The sequence below is a fragment of the Sinocyclocheilus grahami genome, unplaced genomic scaffold, assembly GCF_001515645.1.
Source record: "Sinocyclocheilus grahami isolate Dianchi unplaced genomic scaffold, SAMN03320097.WGS_v1.1 scaffold75.1, whole genome shotgun sequence".
In the NCBI taxonomy this organism is placed as follows: Eukaryota; Metazoa; Chordata; class Actinopteri; order Cypriniformes; family Cyprinidae; genus Sinocyclocheilus; species Sinocyclocheilus grahami.
The window spans coordinates 65,460-89,112 of record NW_015505254.1 but is presented as its reverse complement, the minus strand read 5'-3'; the positions used below and the strand labels follow the sequence as shown (position 1 = coordinate 89,112).

At 37.2% G+C, this 23,653-nt stretch overlaps 3 protein-coding genes across 4 annotated transcripts in view; 1 reads left to right on the top strand and 2 right to left on the bottom strand.

Annotated features, from left to right (window-relative positions):
- glis1b (GLIS family zinc finger 1b) overlaps nt 1-9,129 on the bottom strand; it is a 75,511-nt gene extending 66,382 nt beyond the window's left edge. Inside the window, 2 exon segments of the mRNA XM_016272965.1 lie at nt 8,483-8,779; nt 8,960-9,129. Coding sequence (XP_016128451.1) covers nt 8,483-8,750 — 268 coding nt within the window. The 5' untranslated portion in view covers nt 8,751-8,779; nt 8,960-9,129.
- Nucleotides 9,130-9,997: 868 nt separating this feature from the next.
- dio1 (iodothyronine deiodinase 1) lies at nt 9,998-12,756 on the top strand. The gene is made up of 4 exons (XM_016273101.1): nt 9,998-10,522; nt 10,770-10,913; nt 11,079-11,278; nt 11,640-12,756. Exons 1-4 carry the CDS (start codon nt 10,168-10,170, stop codon nt 11,703-11,705), a joined length of 765 nt encoding a protein of 254 aa, XP_016128587.1. The 5' UTR covers nt 9,998-10,167; the 3' UTR covers nt 11,706-12,756.
- Nucleotides 12,757-14,440: 1,684 nt separating this feature from the next.
- The window catches only part of ssbp3b (single stranded DNA binding protein 3b), a 33,592-nt gene continuing 24,379 nt past the window's right edge, over nt 14,441-23,653 (bottom strand). The window contains exons 6-17 of one of the 2 annotated variants that reach the window (XM_016272962.1): nt 21,085-21,156; nt 20,826-20,885; nt 20,645-20,705; nt 20,430-20,553; nt 19,844-19,892; nt 19,708-19,743; nt 19,551-19,605; nt 19,284-19,348; nt 19,020-19,092; nt 18,902-18,930; nt 16,493-16,591; nt 14,441-16,041 (exon numbers count right to left, since the gene is read on the bottom strand). In XM_016272962.1, the coding sequence (XP_016128448.1) occupies nt 16,009-16,041; nt 16,493-16,591; nt 18,902-18,930; nt 19,020-19,092; nt 19,284-19,348; nt 19,551-19,605; nt 19,708-19,743; nt 19,844-19,892; nt 20,430-20,553; nt 20,645-20,705; nt 20,826-20,885; nt 21,085-21,156 (756 nt within the window). In that variant the 3' untranslated portion in view covers nt 14,441-16,008. The remainder of the gene's footprint in view (nt 16,042-16,492; nt 16,592-18,901; nt 18,931-19,019; nt 19,093-19,283; nt 19,349-19,550; nt 19,606-19,707; nt 19,744-19,843; nt 19,893-20,429; nt 20,554-20,644; nt 20,706-20,825; nt 20,886-21,084; nt 21,157-23,653) is intronic. The other variant, XM_016272963.1, reaches the window with a different exon arrangement.

The following is a 23,653-nucleotide window of genomic DNA, read 5'->3' as shown; positions in this document are numbered from 1 at the left end:
GGCCCAGTTGGGGTGCGTTCACAGTGTAACACAGCGAAAGCAGATCACTCTGCCTTAACCTATCATTAGCCAAAAGAATAAATGCAAACCAACTGTGCGAGAACAATAAAATAATTTGTCAAGGGAAAAGGGTGCAGATAAATTCTGGGACTCATTTTCCAGCTGGCCTGAGAAGTGAAATCGCTGGCCAAGTCCACAGCACCTGGCTGTCAGGGCTTTCATACGGCCTTACTTCATTTCAGTTTTTAAAAAGCAAAGCAGTTAGGTCATTCACAACACCAGTGCCTTTTTTCTGTATTAGTCAACATTTGACTTTTTAGGGCAAGAATCAAGTAAACAGCAAAAAAAGAGGACAAAACGAGCTAAACATACCACAGCTCCAGACAGAATTTCTCTTTTTTTCTCCTCTGAATATTCTTGTCAGAAACTGCGAGTGATATATAACAACTGTTTCCTGCTGCCTGTGTCATCTTTTTTCTTGAAATAGGAACCTTGTGAAGTCGGGCGTTGCTTTATGTGTAGATTTAGGAGCGCTAGCAAATGAGTTATATGGTAAAGCGTAGCTTCGTGGACCGGCCCTGCTGTAAAGCGCGAACGTGGAGCCAAGGGAAGGCCGTAAATGTCAAGCGCGGCCTGGACAACAGCGTGACCTGGTTCTGATTAGGCTGAGATTGTTTTCGTTTCCACTTTCTCCACAGAGATATTGAGCACACACACACACTCATCGCTTCCATTTCCATAAGATCCAGCAATGTCTAACCTCCCTCACATGTGTTAGTTCAATAAGAAACACACGTGCATGAGACATGAAGGTTACGTGTGACAGACGCGCTCAACATGGATTCCTCGCTCCGTCACTTACAAATGTGACCTGGAGGTCACCAGGCATACTTCCCATTTTTCCAGTACCGGTAACTTTCCTGTCTTTGACTGCTAACAGTAGAGTCCCTTAGATATCTTAAAGGGATAGTTCACCCAAAAATGAAAATTCTGTCATTAATTGAATTCTGTCGTTAATTCAGAACACAATTTAAGATATTTTTTATGAAATCTGAGAGCTTTCAGACCCTCCCATAGACAACAAGGGTCCTTACACAATAAAAAGTACCAAGATGATCGACAAAGTAGTCCATGTGACATCAGTGGTTCAACTGTAATATTACGATGCTACGAGAATACTTTTTTGCGCAAAGAAAACAAAAATAATGACTTTATTCCACATTTTCGTCTCTACTGCATCACTTGTGGACACACGTTCACGGCAGTACCATTACGCGAGAGTGTGGCGCAGTAGAGACGAAAATGTGGAATAAAGTCATTATTTTTGTTTTCTTTGCGCAAAAAAGTATTCTCGTAGCGTCGTAACATTACAGTTGAACCACTGATGTCACATGGATTACTTTGTCGATCATCTTGGTACTTTTCTGCATCTTGATCGTGTAAGAACCCTTGTTGTCTTTGGGAGGGTCTGAAAGCTCTTAGATTTCGTCAAAAATATCTTAAATTGTGTTCTGAAGATGAACAAAGGTCTTACTGGTTTGGAACGACATGAGGGTGAGTAATTAATGATGGTATAGTCAAACTGATTAGCACCCAGAAAGGGTTTTCTCGTGCATTCTATAACCACACACCTGGTTGAAAGAAAAATCGAGTAGTCTGCCATAATGGGATGTCTTATTTCTCATATTAATGGAAAGTTTGACAGTGGAATTAATGCTATGTCAACACTTGAGAAGTATCTTAACGTTCATGGTACATTTGCTGCAGCATGATGAGTATGTTCTCACACACACACACACACACACACACACACATGCACATGAAGGGGTGACTCCAGTGGAAAGTTTGGCACAGGCCGAGTCCTGGAAAACTCATCTGTAAGATTTGGGATGTCTTATTTCTCATATTAATGGAACGTTTGACAGTGGAATTAATGCTATGTCAACACTTGAGAAGTATCTTAACGTTTATGGTACATTTGCTGCAGCATGATGAGTATGTTCTCACACACACACACACACACACACATGCACATGAAGGGGTGACTCCAGTGGAAAGTTTGGCACAGGCCGAGTCCTGGAAAACTCATCTGTAAGATCGTGGTGAGGGCTTAAAGGGTGAAATGGTGGGGGAAATATTTGTGGTAGGTGATAAGTCAGCAAACTCAGTGCAAATTGTAAAAAGCTGAAGTCAACATTCATTCCTCAAATTCCTCTCATCCTGTTAAAGGGCCGGGACGCATTAGTCTCTCTCCTCTCATGCTCTGCTTTCTCATGAGCTATTGCAGCCATATCTCAAATGCTTTATTAGGGATTTTGGTTCTCTTTATGCATTAAACTGTAAGGTTTGTTACACATTCTACATCTAAACTGCATATTTACAGTATTTGGCATCCATATTAACTGCATTCACACTGTCAAAGTAGGCAGCACAGTGCTGTGGCACTGAGAGTATAGTTTCAGCAATAAGACTATGTGGGATTGAAAGAAAATACGCTGAAAACACACTGTAAACCTACCAATCATAATCTACTAATCACCAATTATTTGAAAAAAGACAATACTAAGTTCTAGAATTTAATTATCCATACCAATTCTTACAGTGTTTTAAGAAATAACTATTTGAGGAAAAATGCCATTTCATGTATGAATAAAAAGTGAATTTCAATAATAAATAAATAAATTTAAAACAGTTTACCCAGATGGTTTATTTACATGTTACACAGACATTTTAGAGGTAGTAAACAAATGCAAGTCCAATAATTGATTATTATAATACATTAAACAAAGCAAAACAAAAAACATGATAACATAGTTTACTATTAATTTTATTATTATTATTATTATTATTATTATTTCAAATAATTTTATCCTTAGCAACACATTGTCAGCATAGTCTGATTTTTTTCACAAATCGGACTATACTGGTTGCACTGTATGTTTTGAGTGATTAAAAACAACCGCACATACTGTATAAGTAATTTATTCTGGACTACACTGTGTAACTTTCCCCATGTCTGGCTTTAAAAATTCAGAAAAAAACCTGGTCACTGTAGTTATATTGTGTATTTTATTTATGAGCTGCAAGGTTAATATCAGCTGTTCAACTCAAAAAACGTCTTTACCCATTTTCTCTCTATACAACACAATAGTGCCACTTAAAGGTGCAGCACACTAATCATTGCACAATTACTTAATCTTAAATAATCAACTAATCAATGCACACTAATCGTTGGGTGAACAACTGGTTGCACTGTATGTTTTTGATTCAAGTACAGTAACATATAAGTTATTAATTCAGGAACTGGACTACATTGGTTGCTTTATACATTTCTGATTCATTGATGCAAAATAATCATTGTAAGGAAATAATGTTTCTTGTTGCACATTCTGTTCAAATCATTAAATAAATAGACCTAATGCAAAATAAACTCCAGAGTATTTAAGCACGTTATACCAGTGTAACCATACAGATGGTTAACAATCACATTTTTTTCATTTCTGTTTTTTTTAATATATATTTATGTTTTAAATGTCACCAGTTATGAAGAACTAGTCTGAAATTATTGTAAATGGTTATTCCCAAGTAACAGTTTTCTTAATTTATATCTATTTTAAAAATAAATATATAACCTAAGTAAAATAAATAAATACATGTAACTTAAAATTTATTTTAATTTATGTATAGAGCCACAGCACACACACACACACACACACACACACACACACACACACAAGAACTCCGCATGTCTGCCATTGCTGTGACGTGCACGCCCTGCAGACGCAGTCTGGTCTACATTTTTAAAAGGCACGTAACAATTATTGGTCTTGATTCAAGTACAGTAACATACAAGTTATTAATTCAGGAACTGGACTACATTGGTTGCTTTATACATTTCTGATTCATTGATGCAAAATAATCATTGTAAGGAAATAATGTTTCTTGTTGCGCATTCTGTTCAAATCATTAAATAAATAGACCTAATGCAAAATAAACTCCAGAGTATTTAAGCACGTTATTCCGTCTGCATCAGTGTAACCATACAGATGGTTAACAGAATCACATTTTTTTCATTTCTGTTTTTTTTTATATATATTTATGTTTTAAATGTCACCAGTTATGAAGAACTAGTCTGAAATTATTGTAAATGGTTATTCCCAAGTAACAGTTTTCTTAATTTATATCTATTTTAAAAATAAATATATAACCTAAGTAAAATAAATAAATACATGTAACTTAAAATTTATTTTAATTTATGTATAGAGCCACAGCACACACACACACACACACACAAGAACTCCGCATGTCTGCCATTGCTGTGACGTGCACGCCCTGCAGACGCAGTCTGGTCTAAATTTTTAAAAGGCACGTAACAATTATTGGTAAAAAATTCCCATAATGTAAAAACAAAGTGAAGGATCAGGAAAAAAACAGATCGGACAGTGTGCATCGTGGGAAATTGTGTCCTCTTATCATTCACCGGCATCTTTTTCTCCAAATATTAACCTGCCATACTGCTGATTTCAATTTATGCTTTAAGTCTGAGTAAACACCCCAGAGCACTGTGTGGAGATGAGACGACAGAGTTGTCTGACAGAGAAAAGTTTAATAATGTTCAGTGTTCTTTTAACCTCACTCTGAGCATGTCTCTGTCTGAGTAATCCAACAGCAGCTCGACGGAAACAGGAAGTAGGAATGCTCAAAGCTTACCGATTCGTGACTGTAGACTGTTCTGAAATGCCTAGAAAAAACTTTCAGCCCTGAAGGTCAGATTAATCTGATTGGATTGTCGCTAGACGCGACAAAAAAGGTATAGCACACAATTATTAGTTCCACTCCATGATGTCCATGATGTCTGGTATTCACAAAAATATTAGCTTTGTTGAAGAAAATGAGGACATAAATGATATTTTAGTGGTATTTTTATGTTCTCACACAGCAAACGGTCTCTCTTTCGAATATTTATTAATGTCTGTCAGTTCCTTTTTTTGGCCTATGAACTGCAAAAGGTCAAGTTTACTTGACACATGCTCAGCTGGGAAGGCAGTGAAATGTTATTTCTGTGGCTGTACGTAGAAGAACTTTACTAGACAAAAAGGCAATGAAAAACAATAAATACACAAAAGGTTTTTCATCTTACTAGCATTCCCTTCTCAACCATCGTTACACGCACAACAGTATGAATATATAAAATTTACAGCCTTCAATGATTTTTAAAGACGAATGGCTCCCATTGCATAATCCAGATCTGTTCGTAAAAGTGAAGTGTTTTCATTCTAAACAATCTGCATTCAGGGCCCATGTCAGGTTATTAGCCATCAGAAATCCCTGAGCGTAATGTAATATTACACTCGGCTGGTGTTGGATCACTAGAGGACGAGAGAATAACTAATTCTTCCAGAACCCTGCACTTTATTAACAACCAGCAATAAAGTATATAAACTGCACTATTAGACTTTATAATGTATTTCATAGTCCTCAAGGGTAATTCCAGCCAATCAGATCGCAGACCGAATGGGCACTGCCCCATGGCAGCTTCCTGGCACGATGAAACTACTGAACAACAGAGAGGATATAACCGTGCCTACTGGAATGATTTCTACTCTCTGCTAATGAAGGAATAAATGTTTGCGCAGTTGTTTTTGACCACTCGAATGAAGCCAGCACTCGATTGGACAGCTGACGTGCCCAGACTTGTAAATAAGAAGGTCTAAGGACTGGCAGAAAATGCCTTATGAATCTGTCCACATTCACTACGTCCTCTGTATAAATTCAAGGCGGTTTGTGGGGCCAGATTCTGTTTGTACCGAGAATCTGCTGTAATCTTTGTGGTATTTCTCGATATAAAAGAATAATACTTATTCTAATAAAAGACCCACCAGGGAACTTGGCACAGGTTTTGGTATTCATATTTATGTTCTATTAAACAGGCAAGTGAACTGGGCGGAGTAGAAAAAACAGCTGTATTGGTACAAAGACCCGCGGGGTGTCAATCGCCATCCGTCACCTTTAACACTAAATCAACAGTGGATACGAAGGGTCACGGCCACCTAGCCGTCTTGCAGCATCCCGCTACGGGAAGCCGGGGTCCTCGTGTCCGTTTTAGGCCTCGCGATCAACGCCGCCACAAAGAGGATTTTTCTTTGATGAAGCAAACGAGCACCGGGCCAAGAACAGCAAGTGCCACTGTCGAAATGTAAATCAAAAAACCACCCGCGTGCACAGTCACACGCGCTGAGAAGTCTGGAGACACAGTTGCTGCCGTCTATTAATGCATGAATAATTCGGCCCATGTAGATGTGCGGTTAGCTGTGGCATGTCCCCCTGGCACAGGCCAAGAGCGAGTAGCCCCTTCATCTCAGTACGGAGTCAGGGAGACAGAGCGAGTAGGCAAAACAATCAGATCCATTTCACATGAGGCAGGAATTCGACCCCTATATCAAAAAGCAAGAGGGAAAAAAGGTTGGAGAGTGTGGGCGCATTTTTATGAGTGATTCTCAAGACATGGTCCAAGCTAAAAATACATTTTATGATGACACATCGGAGCCAATTCTGTTTTTCCTCCGTTTAAGCCCAGGTCCAGAGCACATTTCCTCTGGTATTCCAGCGATATTTCGACACTTATTCAAACCAGATAATATTTTTTTTACAGAATTATTGGTTTGAGGGTTGTATTGGCAGGGCGAGGGTGCCCTTGAAATGAAGGATGATTCAGGCCGTTTCTTTGGCTTGGCATTGCACATCCCGCAAGCATAAATAAAACAAAACTGGACATTGGTGCCATAAAAAGCCTAAATTGTAGTTATAATCCAACCAGCATTAAAGGTCGCCGACGTCTGAATGTTTTACCTCAGGATTGATTAAGTAGGTTGAGGTTTTACATATTATTTGAAAAACAACAATGGAATGATCACAAACCATAATGATTGAACATCACATGCTGTAATCTTCTAAAACCACAAGAGCAGCTTTCATCAAACGCTACTCGATTAGATTATAAAATGTTTTTCAAACTTTTTCCGCAGATTATGCCTCACCGACCGCATCTTTCTCTCAAAAATAAGCTCGTAAACTCCCAACCAAATTAAGCTGAATCAACACTCGAGACGGTCCTCGAGAGACCTGTTTGTGAGAAATGATTCAATGGCTTCCATTACAGCAAGCTGGCTCTCAAAGGCTTGGTGACTGACTCTGAAAATGTTTCACTTGTTAAAGGTTTGCTCAGTGATGTCATCGACCAGGATGAAATAGCACTGCACATTGATCATGAGGACTTTGTGAATCAATGGAACAAGCTGCAAACATTACAGTTTCCCCACACAATCAGTTTATCCATGCCTCATTCTGATGTCATAGGAGTTCCCCAAAAGACGTGGGCCGCAGTCGAGGAGGATGTGTGGGAGTGAGAGCACAACTGTATAGAGATCAAGTGTGTGTAAGTGTGAGAGAGAAAGCCCAAAGACCAGAGAAACGAACGAAAAATGCTCAGGCGAGAGCAGGTAATTGCGCAGCCCACAACGCTTTACCAGTGATGCAACCACCGACGTCAACATTTTTTTCAACTTGAGTGCAATCAGCCACAGCAACTAAAACAAAGCAATCCTGTGGACAACACATGTTTACAGGAAGCAATAAAGCATCCACCTATAAATCACCTGAATGAGGACTTCTAAATCTGATCAATCTGAGTGTTTTATACTTTTTGGCAGCACCACACAACATATCCTGAGATAATTAATGTAGCCAACTTAACGCGATCAAGTATTTTGTCAAAAGACAAACCGTGCGAGATTAATGTAACTTTGTTATTTAATAGTAACAGTAACAGTTAAATACAATGCGACAGGACGATGTTCACAAGTTTGCTTTTGCGCTTAGACGTTATTGTAAATTACCCCCACATATTTATCACACACTCAAATATAGGCTATATCACCATAGATGTCAGTTTGAAACAGGTAAGTTAAGGTAAGGTAAAGAGTGTATAACCTTTCCCTGAAAGGACAAGATCTGCATTAACTAAATTTTCTTCGGCAAATGTAAAATTCTGTGTCTGATTTTTAATGTAGGCTATATCTGACTGCTATGCAACTAAATTAATTAATACATCCAATACATCAAATTGTATAAGTAGCCTGATTCATTTGTAGTTTTTATAATCAATTTATGTTTTTCTTATGTATTTATTTACTATAAATTCATTTATTTTATTATTTTTCTTAATATATAGCTATTTTAAAACCATTAAAGGTTTCCAAAAACTAATGGCTTTAGGCTCTGTTGTGCAGATTGACATTTAACAAAGAAGCCGTTGTAAGCTAGGCTTAAATTTATTTGAATGCTAAATATTTTTATTGTTATTTTATATTTGCATTCTTAATTATGCGCAGCCATAGCTGGGATCATTTTAATCCATAAACCAGATTAAGGCGACAAAATCTCGAAAATAAATAAATAAATACACAAGTCCGCAGGTACATACCCTCTCCGGGTGACATGGTGAAACAGTGAAGTTTGGAGGTGTGATGCGCGTGGAGTTTGAGATCTCCAGACCCGCAGCGCATCTGTATCGAGGCGGGATTCGAGCCACAGCCGTCAGCAGGGACGCGTTTCGGGCAGATGTCTGTTTTACTGCTGAACATGGAGAAAGTGAGCTCGGTGAAATCTGTCTGATGACTGACCATCCCAATATGCGCTGCAGATTTCTGCATCTGGACCTCTGACTTCCAAGTGTGCATGTCAGTCCCCATTCAATAATAGTCCTTATCGCTTCTTGTACCTGTGGGATGAAGGATCATGAACTTGAACTTCACTTGAAAGAACAAACTCTTACAGCTCTCAAAGGACTCTGAAAACACGATAAGCATACAGCCAGTCATTTGTATAGCTTAATACAGTAAAACACACTGAATAATTAATGTTTTCATATGTTGTAGAATAATTTTAAAACATAGCCTACCTATTTAAACCCTCCAAAGCAAGAAAGAACGGATATTTTGACTGAATGATGATGACTCTCAACTTCTGCGTCCAACAGGCTGTTAAATGTGTTCTTACCGACCGCATCCTCTCTCCTGTTTCAGCAGCAATTTTATGAGTTTTCTATCGCATCAATTCTGAAAAGCAAAACATGCGTCCCTGCTTTGATTGACAGCTCGAAGTGCCAGTGAATATATACTGCTGAAAGGGGAGGGACCAATCGGGAACAAACTGGATGCATGTTTTGTGAATAGTGAAATTGATCTCGAGCCACTTCAAACTGGGAATAATCATTTGCATTTATACAACTAAAACAGTTCTGTACAACTTCCTCAGATAATCAAGCCATGACAGAGATGAGAGACAAATCAATTGAGAGACAAATTGTCTATTTTGTCCTAGACAAAACAAGATCATTGAGAGTACACAGATCAATAATAAATATTTCTTAGGCCAATTAACTGGAGAAAGATGTGGCACTAGCGTAAAAATCTTATGTTTATTTTTCTGCCTGTCGGTAGAGAATCGCAGAGAGTATGATAAAAAAAATAGTGATTTGTGAAAAAGGCAAAAACAATAGAAAGGTGTTGTAGTCAGACATGTCAACAGTGACATCTTATGGACATTTTTAGAAACTAACATTAAAACGGCAGTCGGCCTAATAATTATAAAGACCATAGATGGGACTTTTTTTATATATATATATTTTAAGAAAAAAGCATAAAAACAATGTGGTAAGTTATTAGAGTATTTTTTAAACCGAAAATGGGTCCACTATGATCCAAATGCAAAAGAAAGTTCCGTTTTACATGTAATTAACGCACAGAGCAAGTTATGATTCTTACTATGGCGAAGGTGGGTTCATGAATATTAATTAGGCTCCGTGACGCGGGTCTTCTAAAGGCAAGTGGTCGCTAGTCGCCTGGCGAATCAACAAATCCTGCTATGACAAAGGCGTATGAATATTAAGTTCCAGGAAGGTTACCAAGCAACGCCAATATGACCTAATTAATAATAATGAGCAAAGCCTTTGCCCTAGTAAGATTTGGTCTTGAATTTTGGCGTTGTGTAATATTGTTGTGGTGTGGAGGGCGGTAAGCTTTTGCGACAACACAGGCAAAGTTTGATGTCTTTGTCGATCATGTAGTGCTCGCGCCACGACGCGTGGATTGATCAATTCTTCTCGCGATGGGGACAGCAGTGGGATATGCGCTCAGAAAACTTTCTGTTTATGTATCAGCTGTGGCCATGATATTATTTACGATTGTGCATATAACCCTGTTGAAATTTCTGTCATTCGTTTCCCCGGGACTGATGAGGAAAATCCATCTAAAAATGGGAGAGAAGTCGACGATGACTCAGAATCCCAAATTCAGATACGAAGACTGGGGTCCGACTTTCTTTTCTCTGAGGTTCATTAAAGCCGTGCTCTCCGTGAACTGGTGCTCGCTGGGCCTGGAGGCGTTTGAGGGGCACGCGGCTCCGGACACAGCTTTATTCACCCTGGATGGACAGAAAACGAGCATTCATCGTTTTCTTAAAGGTATAGTAAATGGATTCTTTATTATTATTATTGGTATAATTAAACTGACTGCCTCAGTCCTAAGGGTCTTTTCCAATAAAATAAAAAAAATTTTGGAACTGACCAGAGTATTTAAAGGGATGTTACATTAAAAGCATTCGTTTTTATAGTCTAGACGGTATTTAATGCTGTTACATTAAAAGTAATTAATTCATTACTTAGTAATGCATTACACCCAACACTGTTACTGATGCAGTCTTCTTCACAGGGAACCGTCCACTGGTTCTGAGTTTCGGAAGCTGCACATGACCCCCATTTCTCTTCAAACTTGACGAGTTCAAACAACTTGTCAAGGACTTCAGTGATGTAGCAGATTTCCTCGTTGTTTACCTTGCAGAAGCGCATGCAACTGGTAATGACAATAATATTTCAAATAATTTGCTGTTGTCCTCATGCAATTGCAGCAATATGGGTTGATATATAAACATTGCCTAGAATACACTGTAGAGTACTTTACATGTAGAGTACTAAGTGATAAATGTGATAAAAATAGCAAAATTCTTCTTTTATCTTATAGATGCTTGGGCCTTTGAAAACAACATCGACATCAGCGTGCACAAAAACTTGGAGGAGAGACTGGCTGCGGCCCGGACCCTGGTCAAAGAAGACCCCCTCTGCCCTGTGGTAGTGGATGAGATAACCAACATCACTGCCAGCAAATACGGAGCCCTGCCTGAGCGCCTTTATGTCATTCAGAGTGGGAAAGTTATCTATCAGGTGAGCGTTTTGTAATGTAGACAAACTGCACAGTGCACACAGTACAGGAAATGCCTCCAAAGCTTCATAACTGCTCTTGTGAGAGCAGTAGAGAGTTGCTAGTGAAAGCTTTGGTACATTGTAACCTTGGCCAGAGGTTTTACACACACTCTTGTTCTTGTAGTAAGAGATTTCAAGTGTTTATAGAGATAAAAGGTTTGGAATGAGCTGAACAGCATGAGGCAAAGGGTTTGATAGTCGCAATTGGTTCTGTTCTTTTGCTGCATTTTTGATTGCCAGTGTTTTGTATAGTCTTAATATATTGATCAGGAAGTCCACAGTACAGAGGGATTTTCACACTCGTTTTTATTCTTCCTAACAGGGTGGCATCGGACCTTGGGGGTACAACCCTGAAGAGGTTCGAAAAGTTCTGGAGAAAATTAATTAAAAGAGAGAAAAATTTAAGTTTTCTATCCATGATTGCATTGATATATTTGCTCTTTTCCTTGTGTTTGCTTGTGACGGATACAGATTAAACCAGCTGGTCTCTGTACCTTGATGTTTCAAACACAGGGGGAAGTCAAATGTAAGTCGGTGACAGTATCTTTAGCATATATTTTTTAATGGAATTTGTAATCAAATGTTTTAGTATTTTTTGGTAAACATTGATATATTTTTTCTGCTTTAATGCAAATGCATAATTATTATACCAGCATTGCATTCAAAGACTATATAAATATCCATCAGCAGAGATTGTGAAGGGCATCTGTGCTTGTAAGATTTTTTTCTGAACTTGTGACTGTAAATGATTCTTACAGGGTAAAACTGAACTGTAAACTGATAATTCAGTCATTTGTTCTAAACAAATTTAGAAGCACAGATTTCACTGAATACACAGTTTTCAACAAATATTCAAATAAACAGTCATATACATCTCATAAGAGTGAGTGTATGTCATTGTATATCAATGGTGTGTGCTTGTCCTTCAGTGAAAAGCACATCTTGAACTGCTCTTTTATCCATGCTTGACCTGACAAATATTTCAAATAATTTCTTTTAAGCTGCACAGTTCGAACAATAACAATGTAATTTTCACAAAAAAGGACATTATAAGGCAGTTATGAACATGTTGCACATTGCAGTCCCTGAATCTATTAAAAAAAGTAGAACAGCTACACAAAATCATTTATGTTCAGTGTATCTTAAGAACCCTTTCATCCAGTACATCTCATCAAACCTATTACAGCTAAATTCATTATTGACCTGCTATTCAAATGGCTGCTAGTAACAGTAATCCTGGTCTTCAATGGACAATGCTAGTCTAGATGTAAGTATAGAATCTAATGTTATCTACTATGGAATATGCTAACATAATACATTGCAAATGGATGTTTTTTAATAACACTTGCACAATATTAAAAACAATTGTTTGGTAACCTGTAAAAGATGGAGAGGTCAAATGAAATGATGGAAGATAATATCAAATTATTAAATGTAAAACAAAGACGTGCTGAATTTTGGACTTCTACCTGTTCTACCTTTAATTTAATTCAGACTTAAGCAATTCATTTTTTGAGATATTCATGAATGATAAACAACAATCAGTTCCTGTATTTAGCTGCAAGAACCATAACCTTATGACTGCATTTGTACTTTGGACTCGTGTCACATGGTGTATTTGGCAGTCAGGATCCTGTTGTGGGTTGCTCGCCAAGCTACAGACACTACAGACTGATCCAAAGACAAAGTTTGACTCCAGACTCCGCTTTCATTCATTTAAAAGGGCTGCTAGGTCTTAAAACATTATTCTTAAAGGGTTAGTTCACGCCAAAATGAAAATTCTGTCTTTAATTACCCTCATGCCGTTCCAAACCCGTAAGACCTTCGTTCATCTTCGGAACACAAATTAAGATATTTTTGATGAAATGTGAGAGCTCTCAGACCCTGCATAGACAGCAATGCAACTGTAATGTTCCCAGGTCCAGAAATGTAGTAAGACATTGGTAAAACAGTCCATGTGACATCAGTGGCTCAACTTTTGAGCGCAAAGGAAACAAAAATAACATTACTTACTTAACAATCCCCCCCGAGTTATGCCTTCCACCATTTTGGAGAGTACCCAAGAGCGTAATCAACGTAATCAGCGTTGTTTACGTTCGGAGGAGAAAGTGTGCACATTAACGTAATCTGCGTAGTTTATGCTTAGGGGAAAGCGTGCGTATGTGTTACGATACTCTAAAATGGCGGAAGACGTAACTCAGGGGAGAAGAATTGTTGAATAAATAATGTTATTTTTGTTTTCTTTGCGCTCAAAAAGTATTCTCGTAGCTTCGCAAAACTGAAGTTGAGCCACTGATGTCAAATGGACTGTTTTACCGATGTCTTACTACATATCTGGACCTGGGAACACTACAGTTGCGTTGCTGTCTATGCAGGGTCTGAGAGCTCTCACATTTCATCAAAAATATTTTAATTTGTGTTTCGAAGATGAACAAAGGTCTTACAGGTTTGGAACGACATGAGGGTGAGTAATTAATGACAGAATTTTTATTTTTGGGTGAACTATCCCTTTAAGGACTAATGGTACAACTAGTTTATTAAAACAGCTAAACATGGATGTGCAAAGCTTTTTATATCCACCACATGCTTTAAAATGTCTTTGTGTCAGTTATATGCAGTAAATGATTGATTTACATCTATTTTTTAATCATGACCTTTGATTTCTATCGTAATTAGAATGACAGTTCACGGTTTACCACAAGATCAGGCAGCCAAGTCACAGAATGTAATCTGTTGAAACTTACCAAGCAACTATATTAAAAATATAATTTTAGCAATGTTGTGTTTACTTTGAAAAACAAGGGAAAAAAATGTCTGTGGGAATAGTCCCTAATACCATTTGAGAGTTGCTGAGAACGAAAAAGACTCTTAAGAACGATCACTGGTTTGTGGAGTTTAAGTGCCAGTTGGTTGGGCAAAACCTGTAGAGCTCTTATGAATCACTTGTGCCTCACAGGTTGTGCATGACACCCTCGCAGCCCGTTTGAGCAGTGTCCACTATGATCCTGCTGGACGTTTCGCAGAGGAGCAGAGCGAAGAGCTTTGTCAATGGATTCTTACGATACGCTCTGCCTATTTAAAAACATTGTACCATTGCATTGTACCATGAGTGAAAACAGACAGAGGCTTGAGACAATTAAGGAACAACTTTATCTTACATCGAAACTGGTTCACTGATTCAAAGAGAATGATTTACATGGAAATCAAATGGCTGGATCTTGGCCCTCTGGAGAGACGCTACCCTAAAGAAGTCGGGGAACATCAACAGCTTTACATCATTTCCCAAAGTTAAAATCATTTCACATCGAGCTTTCCCTTTTCTCTTAAAAAGCGATTTGCTGGAAACTGAAGGTAGGCTGAAACGCTGCTTTCCTGCTTGAATTAGTATAAATGACTGAAAAACATAAGACAAAAATCCTCAAAGGAGCCAAATAATTTAGTAGTCAATATATAAACAAGCCTATTCAGCCCACAGTTAAAAGTATGATGCACAAGCTAACAAAAGCAGTGCAAAACAACTACTAAAATGTAAAACAATGTCCAAGTGTCTGTATAAATAGAATAAGTTACCATTCTAACTGTAGTATGATTTTTTTCGGATGTTGCTCAAATGAAACCTAATACAAAACAAATCCAAACACACTAGAGTCTGGCTTACAAAAGCAACATCCTTACGGGATGACGCCTTTAAACCAACATCAAACCATTTCAGAGCTAAAACAAGAGGCACATGAGAGAGAATTACATATATATATAAAAAAGAAAACATGATATGGGTATCTTTAACCACCACAAATTCATCAAGACATAATCAAACCAAACAATGGCTGAACATTTTGCAGGGAGACCCATCCAGACGCGTAATCCAGTCACCCGCCTGAGGAGCTCTGAGAAGGTCTCATAGGTAGTATGTTTGTCAGGGTCAGCATCTGAGAGGATCAGCGTATCATTCAGTCTTCGACCAAAAATTGACAGCAGTTAAATTTCAGAAAAATAAGAGAACATGAAAACAGTGCAGAAAACAAAAAAGCCATCTTTACGACGGGACCCGTCAATGCAGTTATTCCTTAAAAGCAGCTGCTTATAATGCTAGAAGACAAAAATGACAGTGTACAAGTAAAATACAACTGCGAGTCTATCCCCGCTCAGAAAAGACCGAATTCTCTCACCACTTGATGCGTTTCACTGGAGAAAAATAAAACAGGTCATCGAAAGGCAATAAAATATTCACAGAATTCAAGGCCACGTATGAGAGTTCAGTGTCAAAAAGTCGGAGGAAGTTTCGTACGTGTAAACCATGCTGAAGTTGGACGTGGATGTCGGATTTCGAGAGAGCGAGCGAACTGCGATTATTCCTCTTCGACACAAAATGTACACACATCCAGCGATTATGTCAGCAGTAACCATACTTTTCTTCTTAATGAGAGGTGGCCTCTGATGGGAACAAGAAAACTAAAAATCCAGGAGCACTGAGTCACATTTAGATCTTCCGATCTTAAGAGAGGAGAAAAGGTTTGCTAGCCATTTATAAAAAAAAAAAAAATTGAAGTAACAACAAAAATATTTTTGATATTGCATGAGACCACTTGTGAGGACGCAGGGCAGTCCCACCCAATTCCATTTCCTGTACAAGTACTCTATGTCATCGATGGCCAACTGTGAGTTTCCAGAATGGAGCAAACAGACTGGCATCAGACGCTCATGGTCATGGAAGGAGAGTACTGCTGTAAAGACAGAAAGAAACAAAGTTAATACACTCTACAGGAAAAGTACACTTTACACCAAGTAAACTCACTTTACACCAATTTAGTGTTTGTGTTGCATTGTTCCAGCACACCTTTTTTTTTTTTTTTTTTTAGAGCTGTGCCTAGTAACGGCACATTAAGTTACATAGCTAGCTAGCATTTTCAAAACAGCTATAATACAGGGATCCCCAAACTTGTTTTGTCAGCTGAAAAATATTTGCTTGAAGTACAGATTTGAGAATAAGATTTTAAGTTTAAGTTGATACACTTTAGTAGGCGTTTTCTTATTTTGATCGAATAAATATTTTTGAAAATAAAAACCATTTAAAATTTTCATGACTTAATTATTAGCTTTCCATCTACTCACAAACCCCAGTTTGGAAAACCCTGTTATATAACGTAAAGGGATGTAAAAGTTGATGAATCTTACATTCTCATTCTGGAAGGAGTGAAGGTAGCTGCCTCCTACATCTTCATCTCTAGGGGTCCCGGGTGGATTGCTCATGCCACTCATGTTGTTAGGAGAATTCTGATGATGAGATGTGAAACTTAGTTAGTGAAAAAGTAGTGAATAAGAGTGCTGCAGAGATGACATATTTATTTATTTATTTTTAGCCAACCTGGAAGTTAGCATCACCCTAGTTCCAATAGGATTTTTCCATTAGCTTTTGGATTGCTGCAGAAAATAAGCTGTGTTTGTATTTATGATTCTCTCTCTCTTTTCATGGTAATCTTCATATATGAACACAACATACGAATTTTGAAGCCTAAATACAACCGTCAACAGTAAAAAGCTAAAGTTAGGCTGTATACGAACTACATCACAGCATGACTTCAACATCAACACCACTAGGTTTCTGAAAACTCTTTCGATCTTATTTTAAAATCTACAAGTTTGAGTTAGAATAGTTTCTAAGAGTGTGAGAACAAACACAACAAGCAGTAAAATCTGAATTTAAAAAAAGTCAACCTCTGTAGTCCCATTTAGTCACTTGTTAGCAACTGCCTTTTTAAAGGGGTCCTATTATGCTCTTTTACAGAGTCTTGATTTTGTTTTGGGGGTGTATTAGAACAGGCTCTCATACTAGGTTGTTTGAAAAACACATTATTTTTCTCACATTTTACATTATTACAACACCTCTCTCCCCAGTCTGGCATGAACGGCTTGAATGGTTCCTGTATCAAATGAAGGCTTGCCTTGTGAAATACGAAATGTGCTGTGATCGGTTAGCTGGGCCAGTGTGTGTTGTGATTGGCAGCACTCGGCGCCTGGTCGGGAAATGTCATGCCCCTTACCATAGCCGCCTGCGAGCTTCAGTGTAAATATTGCATCAAAATCAAATCAATTTGAGCGCAATTTAAACCTGGATGATTGTAACCACTCCAAGTTCGTCTGCCTTGGGAAAGCTAGTGTGTCTCCGACATAGTGATAACACTCGTTGCCTTCTCTAGTGCAGGTCAACCAGGTCTCGTCCCATTCATCAATATTTGTGATATCACAAATCCCAGGAAAATATGCATTGTAGTCCAAACGAGTCGTTCTTTGTAGTTTTTGAAAAGTGATTTCTGTTCAATAAAATATCTCCTTTTGAAGTGGACTTTGAGCTTTGTAACTGTGAAGATCTTTTTTATGCTCAAACAGCAACATTACAGACTAACTAAAGTTGAAAAAGTGAAAAAGCATAATAGGACCCCTTTAAAAAAAAAACATGAGTGGGGTATTGCTGATGTGTTTTATGTCAATAGCTATGTTTCCATCCACCTATTTTTATGCACATTTTGGAATATCGCATAAATATATATGTTGTTATGGTCATTCTGAAATGCCTGAGCAAAGTCTGTCGTCAAAGTATTTTTGTATAATTGTCTTACACGACTGCATCCCCAAACAGCTGGCATACACCTCCGAAAGCAATGACTGCATTTATTGTGTTTTGTCTGCTAGTCATTTTATCATTTTTTTTATCATATGAATTATTATATTCAGTGGCTTCTCCTAGTTTTCTTAGTGATATTTAGTGACGATTTTGTTTTGTTTTTTGACTCGTTGGATGGAAATCCCCAAACAGCTGGCATACACCTCCGAAAGCAATGACTGCATTTATTGTGTTTTGTCTGCTAGTCATTTTATCTTTTTTTTATCATATGAATTATTATATTCAGTGGCTTCTCCTAGTTTTCTTAGTGATATTTAGTGACGATTTTGTTTTGTTTTTTGACTCGTTGGATGGAAACGGTGCTTTATTCGCAAATGTTTTATGTGATATTCCAGTTTTGCGCATAAGTTTAATTCAAATCAAACATGAAAATATCTTAGTCTGCGAGTTCACCACAGACCTCATTTCAGGCATTTAACCAAAAACCCACTGACTTCTGGATGATGGAACCGGAAGTGCAAAAATGCTTACTCATTTCCATGTTTTAGCACCCACTCCTGCAGCATTCAATTAAATATTCTTGAAATACATCTAATTCTGACTCCAACCAAATATAACATTGGTGGTCTTTAAATATGTTTTTTGACTCGTTGGATGGAAACGGTGCTTTATTCGCAAATGTTTTATGTGATATTCCAGTTTTGCGCATAAGTTTAATTCAAATCAAACATGAAAATATCTTAGTCTGCGAGTTCACCACAGACCTCATTTCAGGCATTTAACCAAAAACCCACTGACTTCTGGATGATGGAACCGGAAGTGCAAAAATGCTTACTCATTTCCATGTTTTAGGACCCACTCCTGCAGCATTCTATTAAATATTCTTGAAATACATCTAATTCTGACTCCAACCAAATATAACATTGGTGGTCTTTAAATACTATTAGAAAGATTATAATCACCTTTGGAAGTCCATCCAGGTCTCCTGAACCTATAAAGGCACAAGATTAAAAAAAATGTTTTCAAATAGATTTAAGTTTTTATTTTAAATATAACCATGTGTTTTTACAGTAGCATTACCTCCGTTCATATGCATCGGGTCCATTCCTGCCATGGCCCCTAGGGGGCCCTCAGAGCCTGGGCCTATGGGAAACTGGACAAAACCGGCCGGGGAAAAATAAATAAATAAATAACTCAGACATGTTCTGTCATCTCATCAGACAGTAAAGATGAAAAAGGGTAACATGAACACAGCCAAGGGCACTTCTGCTGCGCTAATATATACACTAAGCAATTTCTGAATGGTGTGCCTCTGAGAAATGAGTCAGCAGGTCTGTCTCTTACACTGTTGCGACCTCCACCTCCTGAGTTTATAATGGTGTATAGGTTTTCACTGGAGTTGTTGGAGTCTGAGGGTGAGAGATGTTTCATTAATGGGATGGAAATCTCTGCATGATCAGTTCAACAATCAATATTCTGCTTTAGGCAAAGCCTGGGCTAATTCTGACATCTATGGAATTCAGAGTTAAACTAAATCCAATTGAGAAGGTTATGAAAGACTCTCAGCTGAATTACAGTGTGTTTTCTGAACGGAATGTGTGGCAAACAGACCTGCTGGACTAGGGACAATTCCAGGTGTTCCTGGAGGCCCCCCTCCTTGTGGACCCTGGAGAAACAAATGGTTTACAGCTTTTAAGTAATACTCCAAAGTCTTTATGAATTATTATAGTAATAAAATGTGCAGTAGATGAGGAACTTTTTTTTTTACCCCATAAGCACCAGGAGATGGTGATGAATATGGCATCTAAACCAAAACAAACAGAATTATGTTTAGGAATGTAGTATTCTATTATAGAAATAAATGGAATTACTGTAATAAATTACTTAAAATTAGAATATATTACATTGTTGGCATTTGGATTTGGCCATGGTGGTCTGCCATTTCCAGGGCCCCTACAAAACACAAAATAATGTGGATTAGTATTCAGTTTCCATTTAATCAGTCATTTACATCATTAACTACTGTTCAAAAATTTGGAGTTCGTAAGACTTTTAAGAAGTCTCTTATGCTCACCAAGGTTGCTTTTTTTGATAAAAAAAACCCCAGTAATATTATGAAATATTATTACAACTTAATGTTAAAAATATAATTTTCTCCAGTGATGTCAAAGCTGAATTTTCATCAGCCATTACTCCAGTCTTCAGTGTCACATGATCCTTCAGAAATCATTGAAATATGCAAATTTGGTGCTCAAGAAATTATCAGTGCAACAAAAGTGTTGTGCTGTTTATTATTTTGATAAATTTTTTTAGGATTCTTTGATGAATAAAAAGTTAAAAAAACAGCATTTATTAGGAAAAAACCTTCTGTAACATTATAAATGTCTATACTCAAATTTCTGATCAATTTAATGTGTCCTTGTTGAATAAAAATATAAATTTTATTGAATTCTTAATGACCCCAAACACTATTGTCACAAAAGGTCTTACATGTTCACTCCTGGCATGCCAGGGCCCATTGAGTTGTGTGGTGGTCTCATCCCTCCTCCAAAACTCTGGGGGACGGGGCCCATGGGACCCATTCCTCTAGGAACATTCATCCTCTGCATCGGCCCTTGAGATGGGGAAAGGAGAAGTCAAATCAGTTTAGGTCATCTGCAGCTTTAAAATATGTTATCTCCGATATACTCATAACTCATGCTCACCCTGTAGTCTGGGATCCATGTTTGGGAGCATTGGCTGGGCAGTTGGAACTCCACCTGGGGGCTGGAAAAGTGTCGGTACACATTTAATCTTAACATCTATTTTTATTATAAATTTTTTTTTAGTTGGACATTTTAATTAAAGCTACAAAAGCTGACATCAAGACCACATTGATGAACTCACCTGGTTGACCATTCTGATGGGGGGTCGTGGTCCCCCACCAAAGCGAGGTGACATGAAAGGCTGCAACACAAATCAACTTGTCAGAAAACTGTAACAATGACATTTTGTCTGAGTCTAATGAAGTTGCAAAGATGCCTCGGAGAACACAGGGGAACCACAGCTCAGCAGAGCAGGCTAACGGGAAGACGGCGAGAGAGAAACAATACAGAGGGCAGAATCAGTCAAATGAAATAGCCCGTGTATAGACAGGAGCCGCTACCTGGCCGTGGGGTCCCATCATGCTGTTAGGGGGAGGAGGAGCGTGAGGGGAGGCCTGGGAGCCGGGAGGGCCCTAAGAAAGTGAAGAGACCACACGAGAGGAGAGCAGGAGCGAGAGACCAAGCAAGGGAAAAGTAGCAAGTGATAAAAAGGGCAATGGAGAGACAAGAAAGAAAAAAGAGAGAGTCATTAGGCTATTTAAAGAGCTGGAAAGAGAACAACACCACATAACGCACTGAATTAAACAAATGAATCAATGGGTGAACAAAAAGTATCAGCAAGAGCACAATTCAACTTTTATGAAGAATTCAACAGAATTTGAATAGAGAAAGCCAATACTGGACCCAACACTGTGTAGCCAGTGCTGCCCCATCATTCCCTGTTTTTACTTAAGGTTACATTTATTTCATTTATTTAGTCATTTATTAGACACTTTTATCCAAAGCGACTTACAAATGAGGACAACAGAAGCAATCGATTGTAGTATTAAAACAACTAAAAACAGATCCAAAACTAAAAGCTAAAACTTTATAAATACTACCTATACACATTTTAAAAATAAAGAGATTAAATAAAAATGACAAATGCATACAACAAAATTTCAAAACTTAACATATAAATGAAAAACAAAAAATAAAGATAAAAACAATTCAAAATATTAAAGAACAAAAGGTATAAGAGTATAATAATGATTCTAACATAACACTAAGCCAAACACCAAAAAAACAACTACATGCGTGTACAACCACACACACATACTGTATATGTACATACACATTTATAAATTCAATATATATATTATTTCATTTCCATTTAGTTTGTTGAAGTATTAAAATAACTCAAATTAAATCAAACTAAAAACTTAATAAAAGACCTATACAGACATAATGAATTCAGACATAATGCAACTAAAATTAAAATAAATAACAAATAATACAAATCAAATGACAGAAGTTTATCAGTAATCCTAAAAAATAACACTGCCAAACACACATGCTCAAAAACAACAACTTTCTTACACATAGTAAGAAATGGTTATAAAAAACTGAAACAGAAGCGAAACAAGTAATAGGAAAGAGGAGAAATAAAAAGCGATACTTATTTACATAAATAATATTCATTATAATCATTATTAATATATATTTCATAAATCTGAAAATAAATTATATATATTTATTTATTTCTATACTTATACATATAAATATTCAAATCTAAAACTATATATACACATATTACACTTTTAAAAAACTATATGCATATAGCATATAGTTAATAATAATAGTAATAATAATAATAAATGTTTAATACTTCCAAACATATAACTGAAATGGAAATATATAATATTATAATATCAAGTCATTATTATTAAAATATAAATATCAATATTCCAAGTATAATACATTACAATAAATTGAAATAGATGTAAATAAAATCTACAAATATATATATATGTTTTTATAAAATATGTAATTATACCTAAATAGTATTGCTAATTTTTTTTGGGATATTTATTTTTTTATAGAAAGAGAGCATGCATTAACTTAATTTGCATATAAATTAAAAATCAAAAACAAAAATATAAAAAAATAACAATATTTAAAAGCTATATATACTAGGGCTGCCCCCTAATAGTCAACTAATCGTTAGTCGACCAAAATTTTATTAGTTGCTTAAAGGGGTCCTATTATGCATTTTCACTTTTCCCACTTTAGTTAGTCTGTAATGTTGCTGTTTGAGCATAAAAAAGATCTGCAAAGTTACAAAGCTCAAAGTCCACTTCAAAAGTTTTGAAAACTGTTGAAAAACATTTCCCGACCAGGCGCCGAGTGCTGCCAATCACAACACACACTGGCCCAGCTAACCAATCACAGTACATTTCGTATTTCAGAAGACGGGCCTACATTTGATTCAGGAACTATTCGATCTGTTCATGCCAGACTGGGGAGAGAGGTGTTGCAATAATGTAAAATATATGAAAAATAATGTGTTTTTCAAACAACCTAGTATGAGAGCCTGTTTTAGTACACCCCCAAAACAAAATCAACATTGGGCAGGACATCCAAACGCTAGCCTATCATTCATCCACCACAAATATGGCTTATCATCTGAAATATGCAAGTATTAGCAACTTTACATGGCCGCTAAATCTAATGTTAACCGAGAGAAATGTGCGCTGTTTAAGTGTCTGTGTGGAGTGTGGAAGCTGAACATTAGCGCTCACTGCAGGACAGATGGAGGCGCCGGTGCGCTCACGTATTCCTAAAATACTCTGCCATTTTTGGTCATACAGATAAGAGTAATACATCTTTCAAATCTGTTAAGACTCCACGTTTATTTGAGTGCACTCACAATAACAACAAACCTCGCTTTTGTAAAATAATGAAAGCAAACAGGATGCGCTTTCTGCTGTCTCGGCTTCCTTACTGTTTTTCCCTGACACATTCATAATCATTACTTCTGCCAGTGCGCTGTGGCAAGCTTTATGCGTGTGCTTGAGCGCTTATTAAGCTATGTAGGCAATTAAAGGCTCATTATAATGACTTTTTGAGATGTTTTTTTAATAAATGTGC